Source organism: Mus pahari, chromosome 17 (assembly GCF_900095145.1).
Source record: "Mus pahari chromosome 17, PAHARI_EIJ_v1.1, whole genome shotgun sequence".
NCBI lineage: Eukaryota > Metazoa > Chordata > Mammalia > Rodentia > Muridae > Mus > Mus pahari.
In genome coordinates this window covers 56,018,745-56,039,112 of record NC_034606.1, presented here as the reverse complement: position 1 = coordinate 56,039,112, position 20,368 = coordinate 56,018,745, and the positions used below count along the sequence as shown (strand labels likewise).

The 20,368-nt window shown below is 38.2% G+C and overlaps 1 protein-coding gene across 1 annotated transcript in view; it reads right to left on the bottom strand.

The window, feature by feature from the left end:
• Positions 1-20,368, bottom strand: part of C17H12orf40 (chromosome 17 C12orf40 homolog) — a 40,158-nt gene that overhangs the window by 15,526 nt on the left and 4,264 nt on the right. Inside the window, exons 2-8 of the mRNA XM_029547871.1 lie at positions 17,804-17,939; positions 14,578-14,617; positions 9,575-9,713; positions 6,812-6,944; positions 6,413-6,461; positions 4,810-4,986; positions 2,904-3,019 (exon numbers count right to left, since the gene is read on the bottom strand). Coding sequence (XP_029403731.1) covers positions 2,904-3,019; positions 4,810-4,986; positions 6,413-6,461; positions 6,812-6,944; positions 9,575-9,713; positions 14,578-14,617; positions 17,804-17,939 — 790 coding nt within the window. The remainder of the gene's footprint in view (positions 1-2,903; positions 3,020-4,809; positions 4,987-6,412; positions 6,462-6,811; positions 6,945-9,574; positions 9,714-14,577; positions 14,618-17,803; positions 17,940-20,368) is intronic.

Genomic DNA, 20,368 nt, shown 5'->3' with positions numbered 1-20,368 from the left:
ACTTTGGAGAACATATTGAACAATGACAAGCATTTTCCTAAATTACATTTTAAACTTAATATTTAAGTAACTATTACTGCTCTGGATGGAAATATATATCTAATATAGCCTTCTAATAGTAGGTATGAAAATAATTTATACATGGTTCTGTATTTCAATGTGAAATTTAGTGCATAGTTTTAGCTATCATTATATTAACAAACAAAGCATAATACCCAATAGTCGGTTTTTACATACAGTCTACAAATGACCTAGGGTACCACTGTATGACACTGCTGTTTAATCAAACAAACAAAGAGATTTTGAAGAATGTGAGGGGAAAGCTGTATGTAAAAATAGTCTTACGGAGTTATAAATCAGTTTAAGAAGTAGAAAATGTCAAGGATATTTTCTAATTTAATAACTGAAATAGTTACAAAGTTCTCAATAAAGGTAAACAAAGTTATAAATATTTATTTGAAAGATACGGTGACCAGATGAAAACTAATTAGGTGAACTGGGTAGCCTGTAAGTTCATTCTCTGAGCAAAAACTGGAAACTTTGGGTTAAGTCTAACTTCTACGTAAGAATCAAGGTTGATGGAAAAATGTTAACAACAGAAATCCCTTTTATTTCATTGCTAGTGACTATACTCACTTGAGATTGGATTATTTCAGCGACTGGAAGTATAAAGAATCTTTTGAAAAAAAACACATGAACATGTTAATCTTTTTTTTCCTCTTAATTCTGCATATTTCTGTATGTATATGGGTGATGTGTGCTGAGTGCAGCTGTCCGCAGAACCCAACAGTGTCAAGTCTCTTGACTGGAGGTACAGGTGGGTTTTAGTTGCCTGATGTGGGTGCTAGGAACCAAACCAGGATCTCCTGTGAAAGCAGTATGAACTCTTAAGTGCTGAGCCATTTCTTCAGCTTTAAAATTTTGATTTCTAATTTGGCATTCAACTTACTTAATATTTAAATCGAAAGACTATGTTTTAGGAACTAGGTCATGGGATAGAGAGAGAAAGAATTGTTTATAGTTAAACAGAAAATTCGTGGTTCTGTTCATAAATGTTCATAGATTTCCTGTGATTTCTAAATAAACATCTAATTAGTATCTTATACTAAAAGACACAGTCCAATGTAATAATACACACCACTAAAGACAAAAAAAAATTTCCATCATTATAATTATATCATTATGGGAAAATAACCATAGAATATGTCATAACTTATAAAGCACACTACATAAGAAAATCATATTTTACAGCTGATTTTCAGCATTATAACAGAAGATTCAGTAAAAAAAAGAGTCACCACCAAGAGATCTATGATACAGTAAGGAAAATGAAAGAAAATTACAAATCACAGAAGTATAATCCTACAGTCGAAGGGCACTATAATGAACAGAGCGTCTTCCACGGGAAGAAAGGCATCTCTAACGTCAGGCATCTATCTCCTCAGCACACATCTCTGGGTGCGTGTATACCCACGGGTAGAATACAAAAGCTTTCTACAAAACTCAGCTCATGATGAAGCAAAGATCAGGGAAGTGGAATGCTCCAGATTTTGGCTATGGTTTTTCTGAATACTGCCACATGTAGTGACTAAACAATCCAGAGAGTGGGGAGACAACCATATTTTCCCACTATTAATCTATCAAAAACCCCTCCTCCAAGCTCAAATAATCAAATTTTAAAATGAGAAAAACTGGGCTGGAAAGATGGCTCAGCAGTTAAGACACTGGCTGTTCTCCCAGAGGCCTTTGATTATTTTCCACTTACACGGTGCTCACAACTATCTATAGCTCTAGTCCCAAGGAATCGGATATCCTCTTCTTGCCTCCTTAGGTACCAGGCACACGTGTAGTGCACAGACATACATGCAGGCACGACACCCAGACACACCAAATAAAATAATAAAAAAAACTGTATTAATGATCAAGTGATTTAGATGGATGTTTCTCAAACACAGAAATATGACCAAAATATATATACTCCACATGATTAGCCCTTGGGAAATGCAAAGTGAAGCCATAATGAGATACCATCCCATGCCAATTATAATGGCTCCTTTTTAAAAAGAAAATACAAACAACAACAAATAAATAAGTAAATAACCAATGCTGACCAAGAAATGAACAGGAATTCTTCCACATGTTATGTGGAAGTACAAACTAAAAATAGGATGGCCATTATAAAGAACAGCAGTGGAGGTCCCCAAAACCTGAAAACATAGCAGATGGTCCAGCTCACTCTCCCCTCGGAAAATGTAACTGCAGAGCCAAACATATTATATATAGCACTACTCACAAAAGCTAAGACGCCAAATTAGTCTGTATGGCCATCAACAGGTGAATAGTTTAAAAATGCAGAATGTTTTCAGAGTAGTATTTGGTGCGCCCGCACATGCGCGCATGCGCGCGCAGACATACACACACACACACACACACACAAACACACACACACACACACACACACGCACGCACGCACGCACGCACGCACGCACATACACACACAAAGAATGAAATCCAGTTGGTTATATCAAAATGGTTAAGACTAGAGAATGCTATATTAAATGAAAGACACAGAAGGATGGGGACAGATCCTCTTTCTCATGTGCAGATGCTGTGAGATAACATAGCATACTGAGGACTGCTGCTGGGGAGGGTGTGGGCTGCCCTGAGCCTGACAGCCCATACAGTACAGTTCAATACTCAGGTATTGAGCTAGCACCCAGAAGTCCTAGTATGCATAGTATGTTTAAGGGACAAGTTTAAACTAACTAAAGGATGTGTTACATTATAATGACCTTTTTCTAGAATATTACTTGCATCCTCAGCTAAAATATCTGTGCCCCTTTAAAGTCAAGCTAGTGGCTTCGAGGACAGCACTCTGCTTCTTTTCTTCTAGTTCTATATACCTATTTGTTCGCTTGTATGACGCTTCAAACTCCGCCGTTGTCTGAGATGAACTGAAAACATTCTGGTGTTTATTTAATTTGGAAAATAAGGACTCAGGAAATTTTCCATTACTGAACTGAAAAAAAAGGGGAAAACAACAAGACAATATGAACATATTTATGATTTAAATTGTTTACTAAGAACGGCACCCAGGTGAGCAATGTCTATAGTATAAAACGTTTTGCTCTGCCTAAAAGAAAGTAACTTTAATTCTTATTGATAACCAAATAAATACTCTTCTAATGATATGATCAATGTCAATATTTAAGTAATTGCTAAAATAACAAAATTTTACTATACTAACATTACCACTTTTTGAAGTTAAAAACTTCTATATAACAAAATGAAACCACTCAGCGCACTGGTATCTTGAATAACTAAAAGTTATATTTCCAGCAGGAAATTAGCCATGTCCCACAGAATTGTGTGCATCTCTCGCTTCCATTTGATAAGCAAATGGGGTCTTCTGCTTTAATTTCTTGATATCAGTATCATTCAGTAAATATGGGCTTGTATGGGAAAACTGATGAAAACAGATGAGGTTTAAGGCTAGGCCCCTGCCCAGCAGTAGGCGACCAACACAAAACAAACTCAATGGTGATTTTGTTTAGGCATTTATTTTATCTTACTGGGGCTTTTAATTATTACACTTATAATATTGTTTTGCTTTTCATTGTTTCTGATTTTGTGGTTTTATGGATTTTGTTTATGTGTATCACTATTTCTCGTGCATTTTCATTTTTTAAAATTTCTAGGTGTTTGTTTGTTGCCTGTTTGCTTTCAGAAAGAGAGAGATAGAATGAGAAGAATAGAATGTGTAGGGAGGTGGGAAGACTGTAATCAAAATGTCTTTATTAATTTTCAGTAATAGAAAAGAAAACTCAAAAAAAAGTAGACAGCACCTAAAGTCTCGTCACAACAGCATCACAAAGCACGAGGCCCTAGAAGTAGCAAGTTCTCATTTACCACTGAAATAAAATCCTTAATTTTCTCTTCTGTGAGAAACAGTAAAATATTTTAATATATAGTAAAACTGAATTAAATAATTACGTATCTAATTCTAGAATATATAACAGAGATTTGTGGGCTTATAAATTATATGTTCATTATAAATTGATTTATAAATAATACATATTGATAAATATGGCATCAACCTTATATGCCAAAAAGTAGGTCCTAAAAGTAAATCATTTTGCTAATAAGACTCATGCATATTACCCTTATATCACCCACCAGTAAAATAACACTTAATGACCTTAAGACTATCAACATGTTTGCTAGAAAATCATTCTCTTTTATGTGCTATGACAGATATAGTTCAGATTTTAAATTTTATATCTCTATATTAACCCCAGGACACAGTGGTTAAGCATTTAATGAGTAATTCTATCTATCTATCTATCTATCTATCTATCTATCTATCATATAAATATATAAACAGCTATCTTCTTTAAAATCGTAAAAAGAATGAAGGTTTGTACTTATGTCTGAGAGCCTGCAACACATCGAGGAGACAGCAGGATGCTGTTGGCATGTGGCTTCCCATATCATGTCTGCTGAGTCACCATGGCAGCCCAGCTCCTCATTTCAATGATAATTAACATCAAATTCTATAAATACACTAAACTAGTTCCAAGTTTACTTCCATTAGTTTTTAAGAGAATTACTTCTAAATTTTTAAAATAATACTTCAATTATTAGATTCATAGTCATCTGAAGTACAGAGAATTTTTGGCATGAGATGAAATATTATCCTTCATTCATCACTATATTTGGCTAGCATCCTGAAACCTCTCTTTGTCAGATTTAGGAGAAGAAGGACCATCATGAAAACATAAGGTGAGAGAAGTGATGGTTCCAGTATACCTGCCCATTGTGAGGATTTTCATATGCAAACTGCTGAGGACTTGGAGTTATTCTTGGGGTGGAATGTTGGCTCCGAATATGTCTGTTAGAGCGTAGTTCTTCTGGAAAAGATGGTGGAATATAACTGCAGTTTCCTGTCTCGTTGAATATTCTGTATGACTTCATGTCTTGTGATGACTATAGAAAAAAATTAAAGTCACTAAAAGTACAGAAGAAGTCAACATAATACAACAAAAATGAGAAGGAAAGAGCGTGGTTACTAAAGAGGAAGTCCTGAGAAATGGTAAACCATCAGCAATTCCTGGAACCACTGGGGTCCTGAGCTTAGCCACTGAGGTCCTGAGCTTAGCCACTGGGGTCCTGAGCTTAGCCACTGAGGTCCTGAGCTTAGCCACTGGGGTCNTGGGGTCCTGAGCTTAGCCACTGAGGTCCTGAGCTTAGCCACTGGGGTCCTGAGCTTAGCCACTGAGGTCCTGAGCTTAGCCACTGGGGTCCTGAACTTAGCCACTGAGGTCCTGAGCTTAGCCACTGAGGTCCTGAGCTTAGCCACTGAGGTCCTGAGCTTAGCCACTGAGATTCTGCTTAAGAACTCCTTCCCTTTGCTTTTCCCTACAGCCTTCCTCCCTCAAGTTCCTTTTCTGAATGTCACCTTCTAATGACATAAAATCTTAAAAAACAAATGACAGGCTGTCCATGGTATTTTATTATTTCATCAACTTCCACTGCCTTTCTGATCCAACTAATTTAAGCCTGATAACTCAAGCACACATAAGAATAATTATTATGGCATTGGACATTAATTAAAATTTCAAGCTTTACTCAACCGATGCATTTTCTGATTCATTATGGTTTATTGCAAAAATAACTGTTATACTTTGAAAATTATCTTGTGTTAAATATGAGTTCCTAACATTTGACATAAATAATCTTTTCATTACATTTGAAAAGATGAACTGATCGGTGATCATGTGAACCTAATAAGACTCCCTCAGCGGGAGCTGTGAAGATAGTCTGGCAATAAACTTCTTGTTATGCAAGCATGAGAACCAAGTCAGATTTTCCCACACCTACGTGAAGGAACCAGGTGTGTCAGTGCACACTGGCAATCCCAATGATGAGGAGACAGAAGAAACAGGTTGATTTCTGGAACTTACTGGTTAGACTTGTGGGTCAGTCAGTGTGACCGAACCAACCTGCTCTAGAAATGAAGAAAGACCCTGTCTCAAAAATCAAGTGGGAGAGTGAGGGACTTCTGGCCTCTCTGTGCACAAACACATATGCATCTACCTAACCCACTCCATGTACACACAAAAACACACACAGAGAGACAGACAGATGATAGATAGATAGATAATAAAATAATCTCTATGCGAATTGTGCTTTGTAACTCTTCTATAACAAGAAGACTCAAGTGTTAAATATGTATGGCCACATTACATCACCATACATAATCAGAGTAATTAGAGTAAATTTCCTACATTTGAAAATTATGAAATGACTCGTTTAGAAACTATAAAAATTAAAGGATATTTAATTTTACCTAGTATTTTAAAAGTTAGATCATCTAAGAATGGAACAATTTATAGTTATCTTTAAAACTCACTTGAACTGGGCCAGTTTCTTCCTTGCTATAGATTCTTTGATAGGGTACACTAAAGAAAACAAAAATTTAAAGTTAAAAATACAAACAGCAATAACATTTATCTTGTGTATGTTTAAAGTCCACAGTGGCTACACAAGCACTCAACACAGAAAACTCTGGAAAATCATTCTAGGGTGATAATACTACTAAATTTTGAAAAAAAATAAACTAGGGTAGGCATTTTCTAATACAGAAAGTCAGAGCATATGCACAAAGCCCTAACAGCAATGGTGTGCATCCTAAGAGTTGATTGGTATCAACAAGAACTAGAGCTGGAAGGTAATGTTGCTCTCAACTTCCCAGCAAATGAGAAAGCTGATAATGTTCTGTGAGCTAGCGACTGTCCCAGCTAACATTTACCTGTCCTCCATATCATCGATGCACAGTTTAGAAGGCACATAATGAGGTGACATGGGAAGTTCTAAATCATGCTTCCTTAGTGGGATTTTCAAACCTCTAGTCATATTCACATGAGTTGGTCTTTTCGTGGTTTCTATAATGAAAAAATGTTAAATAATAATTTTAAAGTAGAGGTTTTAAAATCAGTTTGCTATATCATTCCTCAATTAATTATACATATGACAATATTCTTCTAAGACATGTTCTATATGCATGCTATTACAGAATTAGACTACTAACAACTATTATGAAATTTTTAAAAATTACCCTGTTTCAATTAAAAGGCTCTAATAACTCAAGTAATTTCTTCTTTCCCAATTACTAAATTATATCAGATACTGTGTTATATATTCTTTCTATTTATATATTTTTCCTATTTTAGCACTTTGCACACTTAATTACACTTGGTTAATAATATCTCCCTCAACAGACTTTAAACTTTAGAGTAGTGGTTCTCCACCCCTTTGGAGGTCAGACGACCCTTTCACGAGGTCATTTAAGACCACTGGAAAACACAGATATTTACATTACAATTCATAACAATATAAAAATAAAGTTATGAAGTAGCAACAAAATAATATTATGGTGGGGAGGTCACTAAAACATGACAAAATGCTTTACTAAATTGCAGCCTTAGGAGTCACAGCATTAAGAAGGCTGAGAACTACCGCTTTAAAGGAAGGAGCCTTTTATGTTTTTTATGCCAGTGAGATCACTGTTTTATTTGCTCAGAGCCAATCCCACCTACAGGGGGAGTTTTCTCTCTTTCTGTCAACCATCACTTTATGGACAAACACCTGGAGCAGAACAGCCATTTGAGCAAAGACAAATGAGACACAGACTTGTCCTCCGACTCGGTGCAGCTGTCTAACTGCGGTCCAGCAGTAGCACGGGCAGCTTCTGGTGGAACTGAAAACTTTGGAATGAGGGAAATGACTTGTATTCTTTGGAACTGAGCATGAAAACTGATTCTTAAAGCCAGGTTTTAACTGTTCACGATGAAGAAAATCTGAAATAAGGTTCCTCACTTAACAGAGAAATAATCTTACTAGGATCTGTGTTCCTGATCAAGGATCCCTGAGACACAGTGTACTACTGCTGTGACTATGGAACTTCTGCCATTAGTTGCCACCAAGTCATAAGTAATAAAATCCTGCTTCCTCTTTCATACTCCATGTGTGTAACATTATAACTGTTCTCGGTAAACCCGTGTTGAATGAGGGAGTGAGTGAGTGTACCACTGGAAGAAGGCCATACAGTACTTGATACATTCTAAGTGCGCTACCTCGGCATTTAAGGAAGCTGAAGAAAGAGGAAGGGCAGGCTCACGTTTCCTTCTCCTCAAAGTAGGTCGCAGAACTTAAGAGCATTTTTGTGACCTTTTCATAAAGCGGGCAATAGAAGCTTCCTGTGAGAGGTGCCCCTCTTAGACCTGAAGGACAAAGCCTTTTTCTTGGCCCTGATGCAGTGCTGGAACTGAACCTAAGACTGTGTAAGATGTACCCTGAACAGTTTCCACTCTAAACAAAGGGACCTCAGAGAAGACCTCAGCAGACCAAGACGAGTTCACTCTTGAGTTCCCACTTTGAGTCACCCTCTGTGACTCTGTCATGCTTCTCTACAGCTCTTCCATGGCTTTTCACACTCAGCATACCAAGACACTGGTTTAGCCATTTCTTTGGACATTCATTTCCTAATGAAGACTCTCAGGCTACAGAAAACGTATTATACAAATGTCTTTATATTGCTAATCTTTCATTATTGAGGCCTCAACAATGACTCTAGCAATATAAGAGAAACAGAAAAAGATATCTAGAAAGTAAGATGCATTATACTAAAAAAAAAAAATCAATGGATAATATATATACTCCTTCTAAAACAAAATTAATTCTACTTATTATTCATGGAGAGAAGATGTTAAAGTAAACAGGAAGATACTAATATACTTATCAACTTCAACCTTTCCCTGAGAAACTGCCTTTTTAAAAGACGAATTTTAATTTGGTGTATGAATGTCTTCCTGCACACATGCATGTGTACCATGTTCAGCCTGGAGCCTGCAGAGTGCAGAAGAGGCTGTTAGAGCCCCTGGAAGTGGAGTCAGCGCTGGTGAGCTAGCCTGTGGGTGCTGGGAACTAGACATGAGTCTGTGCGAGAGAAGTCACTGTGCTTCATCCCTGAGCCACTGCTCTGGCCCCAAACTGTTTATTTTTAAGTTCTTACTCTTACACTTGTTAGTAACATGTAAAATAAGCTGAAGTTCCTTTAAAAGAGGAAAATTATTTGTTTTAGTTGAAAAGTCAAACTGTGACAAAAAAAAAAAAAAACTATTTTGAAAGCTAATGCCCCAGAACTCCTTCTGTACAAATTTCCCAAGTAGTAAGAGATAATAGTACATTTATTATTGTCTTTGTTAAAGCTAAACTTTGGTGACTATTTGCCTACAAATAATATCATAACTAAAATAACTCTTTGACAAATTAACAATATCAAACAAGTTAATCTTACATAATGTGTGTACATACGCACGCGCACACACACACATACAAACACACATGGGCTAAGAATAAAATAAGTAGAAACAAATAGATAAAACAACAAAAGATCTTAATTCAAATATTGGTTAAGCTTATATTTTGAGTTCTGGAATTTCTACCCAATTACACAGCTAGACATTATGAGTTACCACATCAAAATCAAAACAAATGCTTTTGAAAGACTTACCAGAAGTTTCCTTCATGGAAGATATCTGATTTACCACATACAGGTTAAGGAGGTCTAAACTGACAGAGGGGTTCTTCACAGGTGAAACAACACCCAGTAATTTCAGTTTTGATTTTAACTTATTCCTTTCAAAGTATTCCTGGAATAATTAAGAATTAAAAATATTAATTTCACAACCATACAATTCGACACAAATCATAAACAATAAATGCACAGAGGCTACCGTGCCACCAACTGCATATTTTGTTGGGTTTTGTTTTGTTATTGTTTTGTTGTTTTGTTTTGTTTTTTGTTGTGGGGTTTTTTTTGTTTGTTTTTTGGGGGGGTTTTATTTTCTTTTTTTCAGGCAGGGTTTCTCTGTATAGTCCTAGCTGTCCTGGAACTCACTCTGTAGACCAGGCTGGCCTCGAACTCAGAAATCCACCTGCCCCCGCCTCCCAAGTGCTGGGATTAAAGGTGTGCGCCACCACCGCCCAGCTAAATGTTTTCACACTATAACACAAGATTCACATTTACACGGGAAGTGAAATCAGTTATGACAGCTTGTAGCTTGCTGAAAGACTTTCAATCTGGCAGGCAAAAAAGTTTTCTATAACAAATAACATACTGCCCTTTATTTAAAAGACAACAACAACAACAACAAAAACCCTCAAAGACATAACAAAGTGCCACTGAAAATTCAAGAGGGGACAGTGATGCCGCACCTGACACAACCCTGATGACCTAAGCCCAACCCCTATCCCCTTGATAGAAGATATTCTTGTCCTCAAAGTTGTCCTTTGACCTCCACAGGCATGCTGTGGTACATATGCATCCCAACTCACACATGTATGCATGTGCACACGTGCACATGCAAACACACACACACACACACACACATAAAATAAAATTGTACAACCAACCAAGAGGAAAGCAAAAGCCATATGAGAACTAACCTGCAACTAATACAAATTTAACTCACTGTAACCCTATTGCTTAATGTTTCATATAAACCAGTCTTACACATATGTATCATTATTTGTCCAGCTTATACTTTCTTCCTGGATTTCTGAACTATAATTATTCTTCATATTTTAGTTACATCTTTAATTAACTAAATCCAAAGACATTTTTGTTTGTAGAAAGGATTTATTTCATTTGTAAATGTAAGTGCATTTGTGAGTGAGTGTGCCTGTGGAGTGCACAGCAGCTTTGGTGAATCTACTGGAGTGATAGGCTGTTGTGAACTCTCTGATGTGGGTGCCTAGACCCTCTGTGGGTGCTCAGGGCCTCTCTTAGGGCAGTTTGCGCTCTGAAATAAGAAACCGCATCTCCAGCCCTCTGTAAAACTTTTAAATTGGGCTGGAGAGATGGCTCAGAGGTTAAGAGCACTGACTGCTCTTGCAGAGGTCCTGAGTTCAATTCCTAGCAGCCACATGGTGGCTCACAACCATCTGCAATGGGATCCAGTGCTATCTGAAGACAGTGACATGTACTCACATAAATGCAATAAATAAATATTTTTTAAAAACCTTTTAAATTAATATTTTAATTTATCAAAGTAATGGGTTTCATTGTTGCATTCATTCACTCTTTAACTGTTCCCTCCACTCCCTCCTCCCCACACCCCAATCCCCATGCACTCCCTACTCTGACTGGCTGCTTCCAACCCCTAGGGAGTCTCCCTTCTGATTTCCTTACCCTGCTTTCCCTGCTCCCTAAAGGTATCTCACCACTTCTACTGATCTCCTTTCTATTTCAAGACCTGTACAATATATATATATATATATATATATATATATATATATATATGTGTGTGTGTGTGTGTGTGTATGTGTGTACATATATATATATGTATATATGTATGTGTGTACATATATATGTACATATACATATATATAATTATATGTATTTATAATATAATAAATAACATATATATTTTTTATCCCATGTATTTATACTGTTAAGTCTATGTTCCATACATGGAGGAAAACATGAAGGGTTCGCCTTTCCTGCTCTGCCTTATTTCATTTGATGATTTTCCGTTCCACCCATTTCCCTGCAAGCTTTATGATTTCATTTTTCTTTATAGCTAAATAAATATGTATCAGATTTCTTATTCATTCTTCTGATGCTTGATACACATGTAGGCTGGTCCCATTCTGAGCTACCATGAATAGTGTAGCTATAAACCAAGTTGGTCAGCTCTGAAATAACATACATACTTAGGAATACAGATACACATACAATGTTAGTAATGATTACAGAAATAGAGGCCATGAATTTGAGAAAGAGCAGGGGTGAGGTGTGGTATGAGAATGGATGGAAGAAGGAAGGGGGGAATGATGTAATTCTCTTTTTATTTTTAAAAGGAAAATATATTTGTAAAAGCACTGCAGACTAGCAACTCTGTGCAATTTTGTTCCAACAGACCCTCTCCTGGTTTATGTAGCATCACTGCCCTCCACCTTAAGTTCCTACCTATGATGGTATAATAATCTTCTTCCTAAATTAAAAAAAATTAGATGAAGACTCTAAGACCAGTAAGAGATCTGAAAAATATCAAGCCAAGATGTAAATATCCCATTATACAAAATGAATCAAACATGAAAAACAAACACATTATACAAAATTAATCAAACATAAAAAACAAACACATTTCATTTGAATAATCTATAATTCTACAATGGAATAAAGTATCTTCAAAAACATCATACCATGAGCTCTTCAATGTTGAAATAACAGACTCTGTAGGATGCAAATATCTTTCCTTGTTGAAAAGAAAAGTCTGTGTTAGGTCTCATAATTGATGCTGTCTTAGAATTAAGATGTTGTCTCTTAAGGCACTGCACTTTGTGGTGGCTTAAAGCCAGTGAGGCAGACAACACAAGCTGGTATGACAGGAGATGATGCATAAACTAGGGGGTGAAGGGTGGGCAAGGGGAGAGCAGGAGAACAAGAGAAGTCTTGGGAACTATTTCTAAAACACATGGAGTCTGTGTCAGTCTCAGAGTAACACTGTAACTTTACAGGAAAAAATAAGGGTGCAGTCTAAAAAGAAAGTGAGCCGCTCTTTTCAGGAATACTGGAGAAAGTGAGCCGCTCTTTTCAGGAATACTGGGTAACAGGTTTGCTCTTCGTCCTTTCGCTGTCATGCTGCTTCCTAATCTCTGGCCACTGAAAGGTCAAAGTGTGTGACTACTTCATCCAAAAAGATTAGGCTCAGTTTTTCTGATGAAGTCTGGCTTGGGAGACTCCACTAGAAAACAATCTAAAGAGAAATCTTTCAGGAAACAAACCAAATTTCAACTTGCACATGGGCATTAAAATGAATAGAGAGATAAAAGCCACGTCAGGAAACACGTCAGAAACACGTCAGGAAAACATGAGAGGAGTTGCAAGCTGAGAGTGGCCAGCTGTAGAGAAGATGATGACAGGTTAAAGCTGAGTCTGACTGAGAATACTTGGCAGGAGCAAAACTGACATGACAGCAAACTGGGGAAAGAACAGGTGAGGGTGGTTTTAAGACTCAAGAGCTACCGTAAGAAAAAGAAAACTCCATACAGGGCAACTCTCCATGCTTTCACTGTAACCACCCTTTCTCTCTCTCTCTCTCTCTCTCTCTCTCTCTCTCTCTCTCTCTCTCTCTCTCTCTCTCTCTCAGCACACTGATGTTGTAGGATTCCTCCTTCTTGCCCTCTCTGTATTTTAGAATTTGCTGTATTGGAATCTCAGTACACCCTTCTGTAAGATGCTCCACACTAACTGCATGCAGTTGACACATTATCTCTGCTAAAGCACTTGCGTCTTTCACAGGCCACAATTTGCTTAAAGATCATACTATCAATGTACTAGTGGAAATTTTGGGTTCCACCTTGCATACGTTTTCTCTGTGTGTATGTCTCTGTCTCTCTCTCTTTCTCTCTCTCTCTCTCTCTCTCTCTCTCTCTCTCTCTCTCTCTCTCTCTCTCTCTAATCCATTCTCTCTTATTTTATTAATAGCAATGACCTAATTATTTATGTATATTCTCAAAGTATAAAGTTTCAAAGTTCTTTTCCAAGATATATACTCTTAGTTGTAAGGTTTAGTATAATCAATGGATTTTTTTCTCTCTCTCTTTTTTTGAGATTACACCATTTTCCCCTTTCCCTTTGCTTGCTTTCATAGTCATGACCTCCTTTTAAAATTATGTTACATGCATATATGAATATACATTTATATTCTTAAATGCAGCCCTTCAGTCTCTCCAGAGTCACTCATATTTATATTTTCAAGGGTGACCACTTGGCGTTGGGTAACCAATTGGTCCGCTCTTCCCTGAGGAAGACTATTTTCCCACAGAATCTCTTAGTTGCTTCTGGTTCTCTGGGCAGGGGTGGGGTCCCCTGGGCATTCTCCATCCACTGCCGTTGCTCTTGTTCAGCTCATGTGTAGGCCATCATGTTAGGGAAGGGAGGCTATATAGGTAGAGTTTGGGTATTAATAGGAGAGACGGTCTCACAGGAAACTCACTCATCTCCTGGCTCATAGTATGAATATATTAAAAAGTGACTAAATAAGCCAGACGTGGGACATAAGACCATTATACACAATAGCCTATGGATTGAATTACAGGGCTAAAATTGAGGGCAGTGAGAAGCGGCTAGATCTGAGATGAGTCTTACAGCTACAAACACAGCAACAGTCAATAATGATCATTATAAGTGTCTGCTTGAGCAATGTATGGTGTTAAATAAGCCATGTACAAGGAAGAAGAAGGAAAAATGAAGTTATCTTCCATCTTATTTAAGTAATCCTTTTCTTAGACAGAGTCTTGCTGTGGAGGTCTGGATGACTAGAACTCACTATGTAGCCCAGGCTGGGCTTCAACAAACATCAGCCTTACTGCGTGTGGCTACAATACAAAAGAGAGCCACTATACCTGGCCATGAGGTGAATTTATTAATAATAAAGAATGATTCAGAAGTTTAATATTAAGTTTATTATTATAGAACTAACATCATTCAGATTATAATGCCCTTACCTTCTGCTTTCTTCTTTCTTGCTTTATCAGAACTCTGCTCCTAAAAACATAAGCAGGATAAAACACAGTTATTAAGGAAAAGACCATTTCTAAGATGATTGCCATTTCAGTTGAAAACCTAAAATTAAATTCTAAATTTATTTATCAATGTAATATTTTCTGAAAATATGAAAATGTTTTTTAAAATATCGGCATGTAATATTTCACATAAATTTCTTAGGAAGTCCAAAATGCAATAAAAACTATTACAATAATTAATAAAAGTCAAAATAAGTCTGAGATTTTCAAAAAGGAATGCATTAGAAATGGTGTATTACTGAACCACTCTCTAACACTCCCGGTCAGCAGTTCCACTTACTCTGCACTTCTTTAATGTTTCAACATTCTGGTAGTATCACTTGGGACATCACCAGGATAAGGGAGGTAAGTTATTTCAGGCTCGAAGGAACTCTGGGGTGTACTGCCAGATCAACTCCGAGTGTAATAATATACCAGTTATCTCAGCACTGAGTACTATGGCACACACCTGTAATCCCAGTAGCTGGGACACTGAGGCAGTAAGACCATGAGTTTGGGGTCACTTTGTCCTACAGAGTTGTTCTAAAATACTCTGAGCAACATGATGGGAACAAGGCTCTGAACGCACTTCAGCTCACTGGTAGAAAACCTGTCCACACTCACACGGCCCTGCCTTTGGTCCTCAGTACTGTGAAAGACAGAGGGAAAGAAGGAAATGTCCTACTCTAAGTCAGTTTGGGTTGCTATAAAAATACCACAACTGTAAGGTATGCTGCTTTGAAATGATAAGTACTTTGAAGAAAATTGATACTCAAAAGCGAAGTCTCCCTCAGACCTTCTTCTGTTTTCTGCCATCTCTACACAGCAGATCACAGAGACTGCAATTATTCTCCTCATCACAGATCACAGAAAATAGACCTTCCTTCTATATGGTCAGCCATATGTCTAGAAATATAACAGATTTTTATATAAGAGCTTGCCATCAAAGAAATATTCTGACCCCTTTTCTTTCATATACATTGTGGAGTCCACATTCAATTTCAATTCAATTCAAGAAGGAGTCTTGTCTCATACCTGACAGGAAAGAATGCTACATAGAGAGTCCAAGAAGAATTTAAAATAATAGACCTTATGGGTTTCTACCCTCTGCTTATATCAAGCCACGCTTTTTGTGTCCAGTCTTCTTCCCGGGTGCCAATCTTCATGAAACCTAAGCATACGGACCAATGGTTTTCTCTGGGTTTGGGGTCTTCGGTACTCAAGGTTACTGAGTCACATCGAACTGAGTAAAATAACTGTTACACTTCTCTCTTCACAATTTGGCTTCAGTTACAGGGCTGTGCCAACCACAAACTTTATGATGAACGGGAAAGATAATATACTTTTCTGCCTAAATTAAAACATCAGAACTTCCTCTCAGTTCTGACAGCTGTACAGACTATAGTTAAGAATGCCCAGAGACACACCTAACAGATGCGCATTTTTTGCTTCACAGATGAATACACTATTTGTTCACAAAGCAAAGGGATGGGCTGGTGTTTGTAAAGACAGGAATCATAACAATGAAAGCTCTGTTCTTATGATTTAATCACATCACTCAGGTCCAAGACCTACCACACCATCACCATAGGGGTTAGAAAATTCAGATCCCAGACTTAGAGGGTGTCAGATAAAGTAAGGATATTAATTGGTAAAGAATGAGAACCTGTAACTTAGGATGGGGTTATGTGGAAAGACTCCACTTGAAATAGAACTTTGAACCCAGAGATTCTCAAGAGTTTTTCCTCACTTAAAGAGTTAGTCTCTCCATCCTTAGGAGAAAGACGTACACCTAAGCCCACTCCTTACAAATATTGCCTTTTCTGTCTTTGACTAGGGAAAATAATCCTTCATTGTCTAATAAACCAGAAGTGGCTTTCCCTGAAGAAAATGCCAGGCAAGACAATACTGGAATCCATCAGCGTTCACCACCTGCTTCCTTTAGACCTATAACCAAAACACAGGCTAGGCAGGCTCAGCAGGCCCCTAAAGGGGAGATGATAGAGAGGGGAGGGGAGGAGGTGGACTACACTACTAAGGATCTTAACAAGTTTGCTAATTCATTCCAAGCAGAAGGCTGAGAAATATGTCTGGGAGTAGGTTTTAAGGGTGTGGAATAATGGTGAAAGAACATAAAACTGGACGAGGCTCAGTTTCTTTATATTGACCCACTGAGTGAGTAGTTTTAATATGGAAGCTCACACATTTTTAAAAGGTGTCAAAGTTTGTTTCAATGGTTGGCTGAAAAAAATTGCCAAAAAATGACATGTTGAAAAGGAGTTGGAGATGCCTGACATCCCTTGGCTTGGTGTTGATGAGGGGATTTTAAAACTCAGGGAAATTGCAATGCTAGAGTGGGTAGACTGTATGAGATCTAATAGAGTGGGTAGACTGTACAAGATCTAATAGAGTGGGTAGACTGTATGAGAGCTAAGAGAGTGGGTAGACTGTACAAGATCTAATAGAGTGGGTAGACTGAACGAGGTCTAATAGAGTGGGTAGACTGTATGAGGTCTAATAGAGTGGGTAGACTGTACGAGGTCTAATAGAGTGGGTAGACTGTACGAGGTCTAATAGAGTGGGTAGACTGTAGGAGATCTAATAGAGTGGGTAGACTGTACGAGGTCTATTAGAGTAGGTAGACTGTAGGAGATCTAATAGAGTGGGTAGACTGTAGGAGATCTAATAGAGTGGGTAGACTCTATGAGGTCTAATAGAGTGGGTAGATGGTACAAGATCTAATAGAGTGGGTAGACTGTATGAGGTCTAATAGAGTGGGTAGACTGTACGAGATCTAATAGAGTGGGTACACTGTACGAGGTCTATTAGAGTGGGTAGACTGTAGGAGATCTAATAGAGTGGGTAGACTGTAGGAGATCTAATAGAGTGGGTAGACTCTACGAGGTCTAATAGAGTGGGTAGATGGTACGAGATCTAATAGAGTGGGTAGACTGTATGAGGTCTAATAGAGTGGGTAGACTGTATGAGATCTAATCGAGTGGGTAGATTGTATGAGATCAAATTCTCCACAATGGCGAAGCCCAGAAGACATGTCCTTCACTAATCCTAAAAATCCGAAATGGCGACAGTGGTGCAAGAATATTTAAAGAGCTTTACTATCACACCCTTCTGTGTGCCAGACCTTAGGGTTGGGGACACTACTGCTCACTTAGATGGATTCAGTGCAGTTGGTTTAATAGGACTCTGAGGTAGCAGGGGCCAAGTGACAGCACTGAGCACCAAAGGTAAGGTGATTCTAGCTATAACAGGCAACATAGGAATAGCAATGTCCATAATGGCCTGATCTGTAATGGAAGCATAGGCAAAGTGAACTTTATAGTAGCATGATCCATATGGACCTTTGGTGCTAGCTAATCAACCATGGGGTTTTGAGATATGAAATATATTCTACTGCATTTCTACTGATTTCTAAAGATTCTACTGCATTTCTGTTTGATCTATAAAACCAGAAATTTTCTCAAACAAAATAGAGACTCCACTAGATTGTGGCAAAAGGAAATCTTGCTCTGTGAACCAATTTCCAGACTTGAGCCAACTTGAAGATCCAGAAGCCCTTGAATGAAGGGATGGTTAGGTTCCACTGAGACAGGACCTTGATAAAATATTTAAGATTTTTATTGCTAGTCTTTCTCTGTCCTTTCCTAGAAGGACCCAACGCCTTTTACAAAGATAACTGTATACTGGTAAAAAGGAAAAAAAGTCAGACTTTCAGGGTCTATTGATTCAGAACTGGCAACGATCCTGGAAGACCCCAAGAAGCATTGTGCTCCCCCCACCCCCAGTTAAAGTAGAGGCTTATCCAGGTCAGGTGATGGAGTTTGGATGATCAATTCACAGCGGGTTCAGGGGTTTCCAAACTAATACTTTAGTTATTTCTCCAGGTCCAGAATGTATAATTGATATAGATATACTCAGAAATTGGCAGAATTCTCATATTGGTTCCCTGAACTGTAGAGTGAGGGCTATTATGGTTGGAAAAAGTCGAATGGAAGTCATTGGAGCTTCCTCTGTCAAGGAAAATGGTGAGTCAAAGACAATATCACATCCCAGGAAGAACTGCAGAAATCATTGCAACTTTCAAGGACTTGAAAAATGCAGGGTTGGTGCATCCCACTGCTCTCCTATCTGGCCAGTACAGAGGACAGACAGATGGATCATGGAGGTTGACAGTTACCTAGCAAAAATGTATCAAGTACTGACTCCTACTGTAGCTGCTATATCAGTTGTGGTATCCTTACTTGAGCAGATCAACATATTGTCTAGTATGTGGGATGCAGCTATTGATCTAACAAATGGCTTTTTTGGTAACTGTCTATAAAGACCACCAGAAGCAATTTTTCAGTTGGCAAGGCCAGTCACATACCTTCACAGTTTCACATCAAGCATCTAATAACCCTATAGCCTCCCTTCCCCCACATCATGAGTTAGTTTGAAAATATCTTGATAGTCTGTCTCTTCCACAAAATTTCCCATTGGTCCACTAGATTGACAAGATTATTAGACTGGTAAGATTTTGCTGATTAGACCAAGTGGACGGAAGGTAGCAATCACCTGGGACTTGTCAGTGACGCACATGCACTTCAGAGATGAGAAACAAACCCAACCAAATTTCAAGGTCCCTCTACTTCAGTAGAATTCTTAGGAATCCAGTGATGTGGGACATACAGATATTCCTTCTAAAATAAATGATAAGTTATTGTATCTGGCCCCTCCTACCACCAAGAAAGAAACACATTTAGTGGGCCTATTTGGATTCTGGAGACAGCATATTCCTCACTTGGGTGTGTTACTCTGGTTTATTTACCAAGTGACTCAGAAAGCTGCTAGCTTTGAGTGGGGCCTGAACAGGAAAACACTCTTGAACAGCCCCAGGCTCCTGTGCAGGCTGCTCTACCGCATGAATCGTATGATCTAGCAGACCTAATAGTATGTGAAGTGGTAGCAGCAGACAGGAATGCTATCTGGAGCCATTGGCAAGTCCCTAGAGGTGAAGCACAGAAGAGAGCTTTTGGGGTTTGGAGCAAGACTCTAAAATCATATGCAGACAAATACTGTCACTTTAAAGACAACCCTCCATCAGCTTTTGGGCCTTAATTGAAATTAACAATTTGACAATGGGCCACCAAGCTAATATGCGACCTAAGCTGCCTATCATGAGCTGGGTATTATCTGACCCACCAAGCCACAAAATAGGATGTGCACAGTAGCAATCCATTATCAAACAGAAGTAGTACATGTGTGATCCTGCCTTAGCGGATCCTGATGGCACAAGCAAGTTACATGAAGTTGCTCAAATGCCTATGGTTTCTATCCCTGATTTACTGTCTTCTGTTCCCAAGCTTGCATCTCTAGTCTCAAGGGACAGCCTTCATGACTGGGGAAGAGAAGACTAGGGCCTGATCTACTGATGGTTCTGCACATTATGCAGGCACCACCCAGAAATGGACAGCTACAGCATTAAAACCCTGTTCTGGGATAATCCTGAAAGACACTGGCAAAGGAAATCTTCACATCATCACAGTGGGCAGAACTTGGGGCAATATATATGGTCTTACATTTTGTTTGAAAGAAAAATGGTCAGATGTAAATTGTTTGCTGATTCATGAGCTGTAGCCAATATATTAACTCAATTGTCAGGACTCAGACAGAGCATAACTAGAAAACTGCTAAGAAAGACATCTAGGGAAGAATTATGTGGATAGATCTCAGGAGT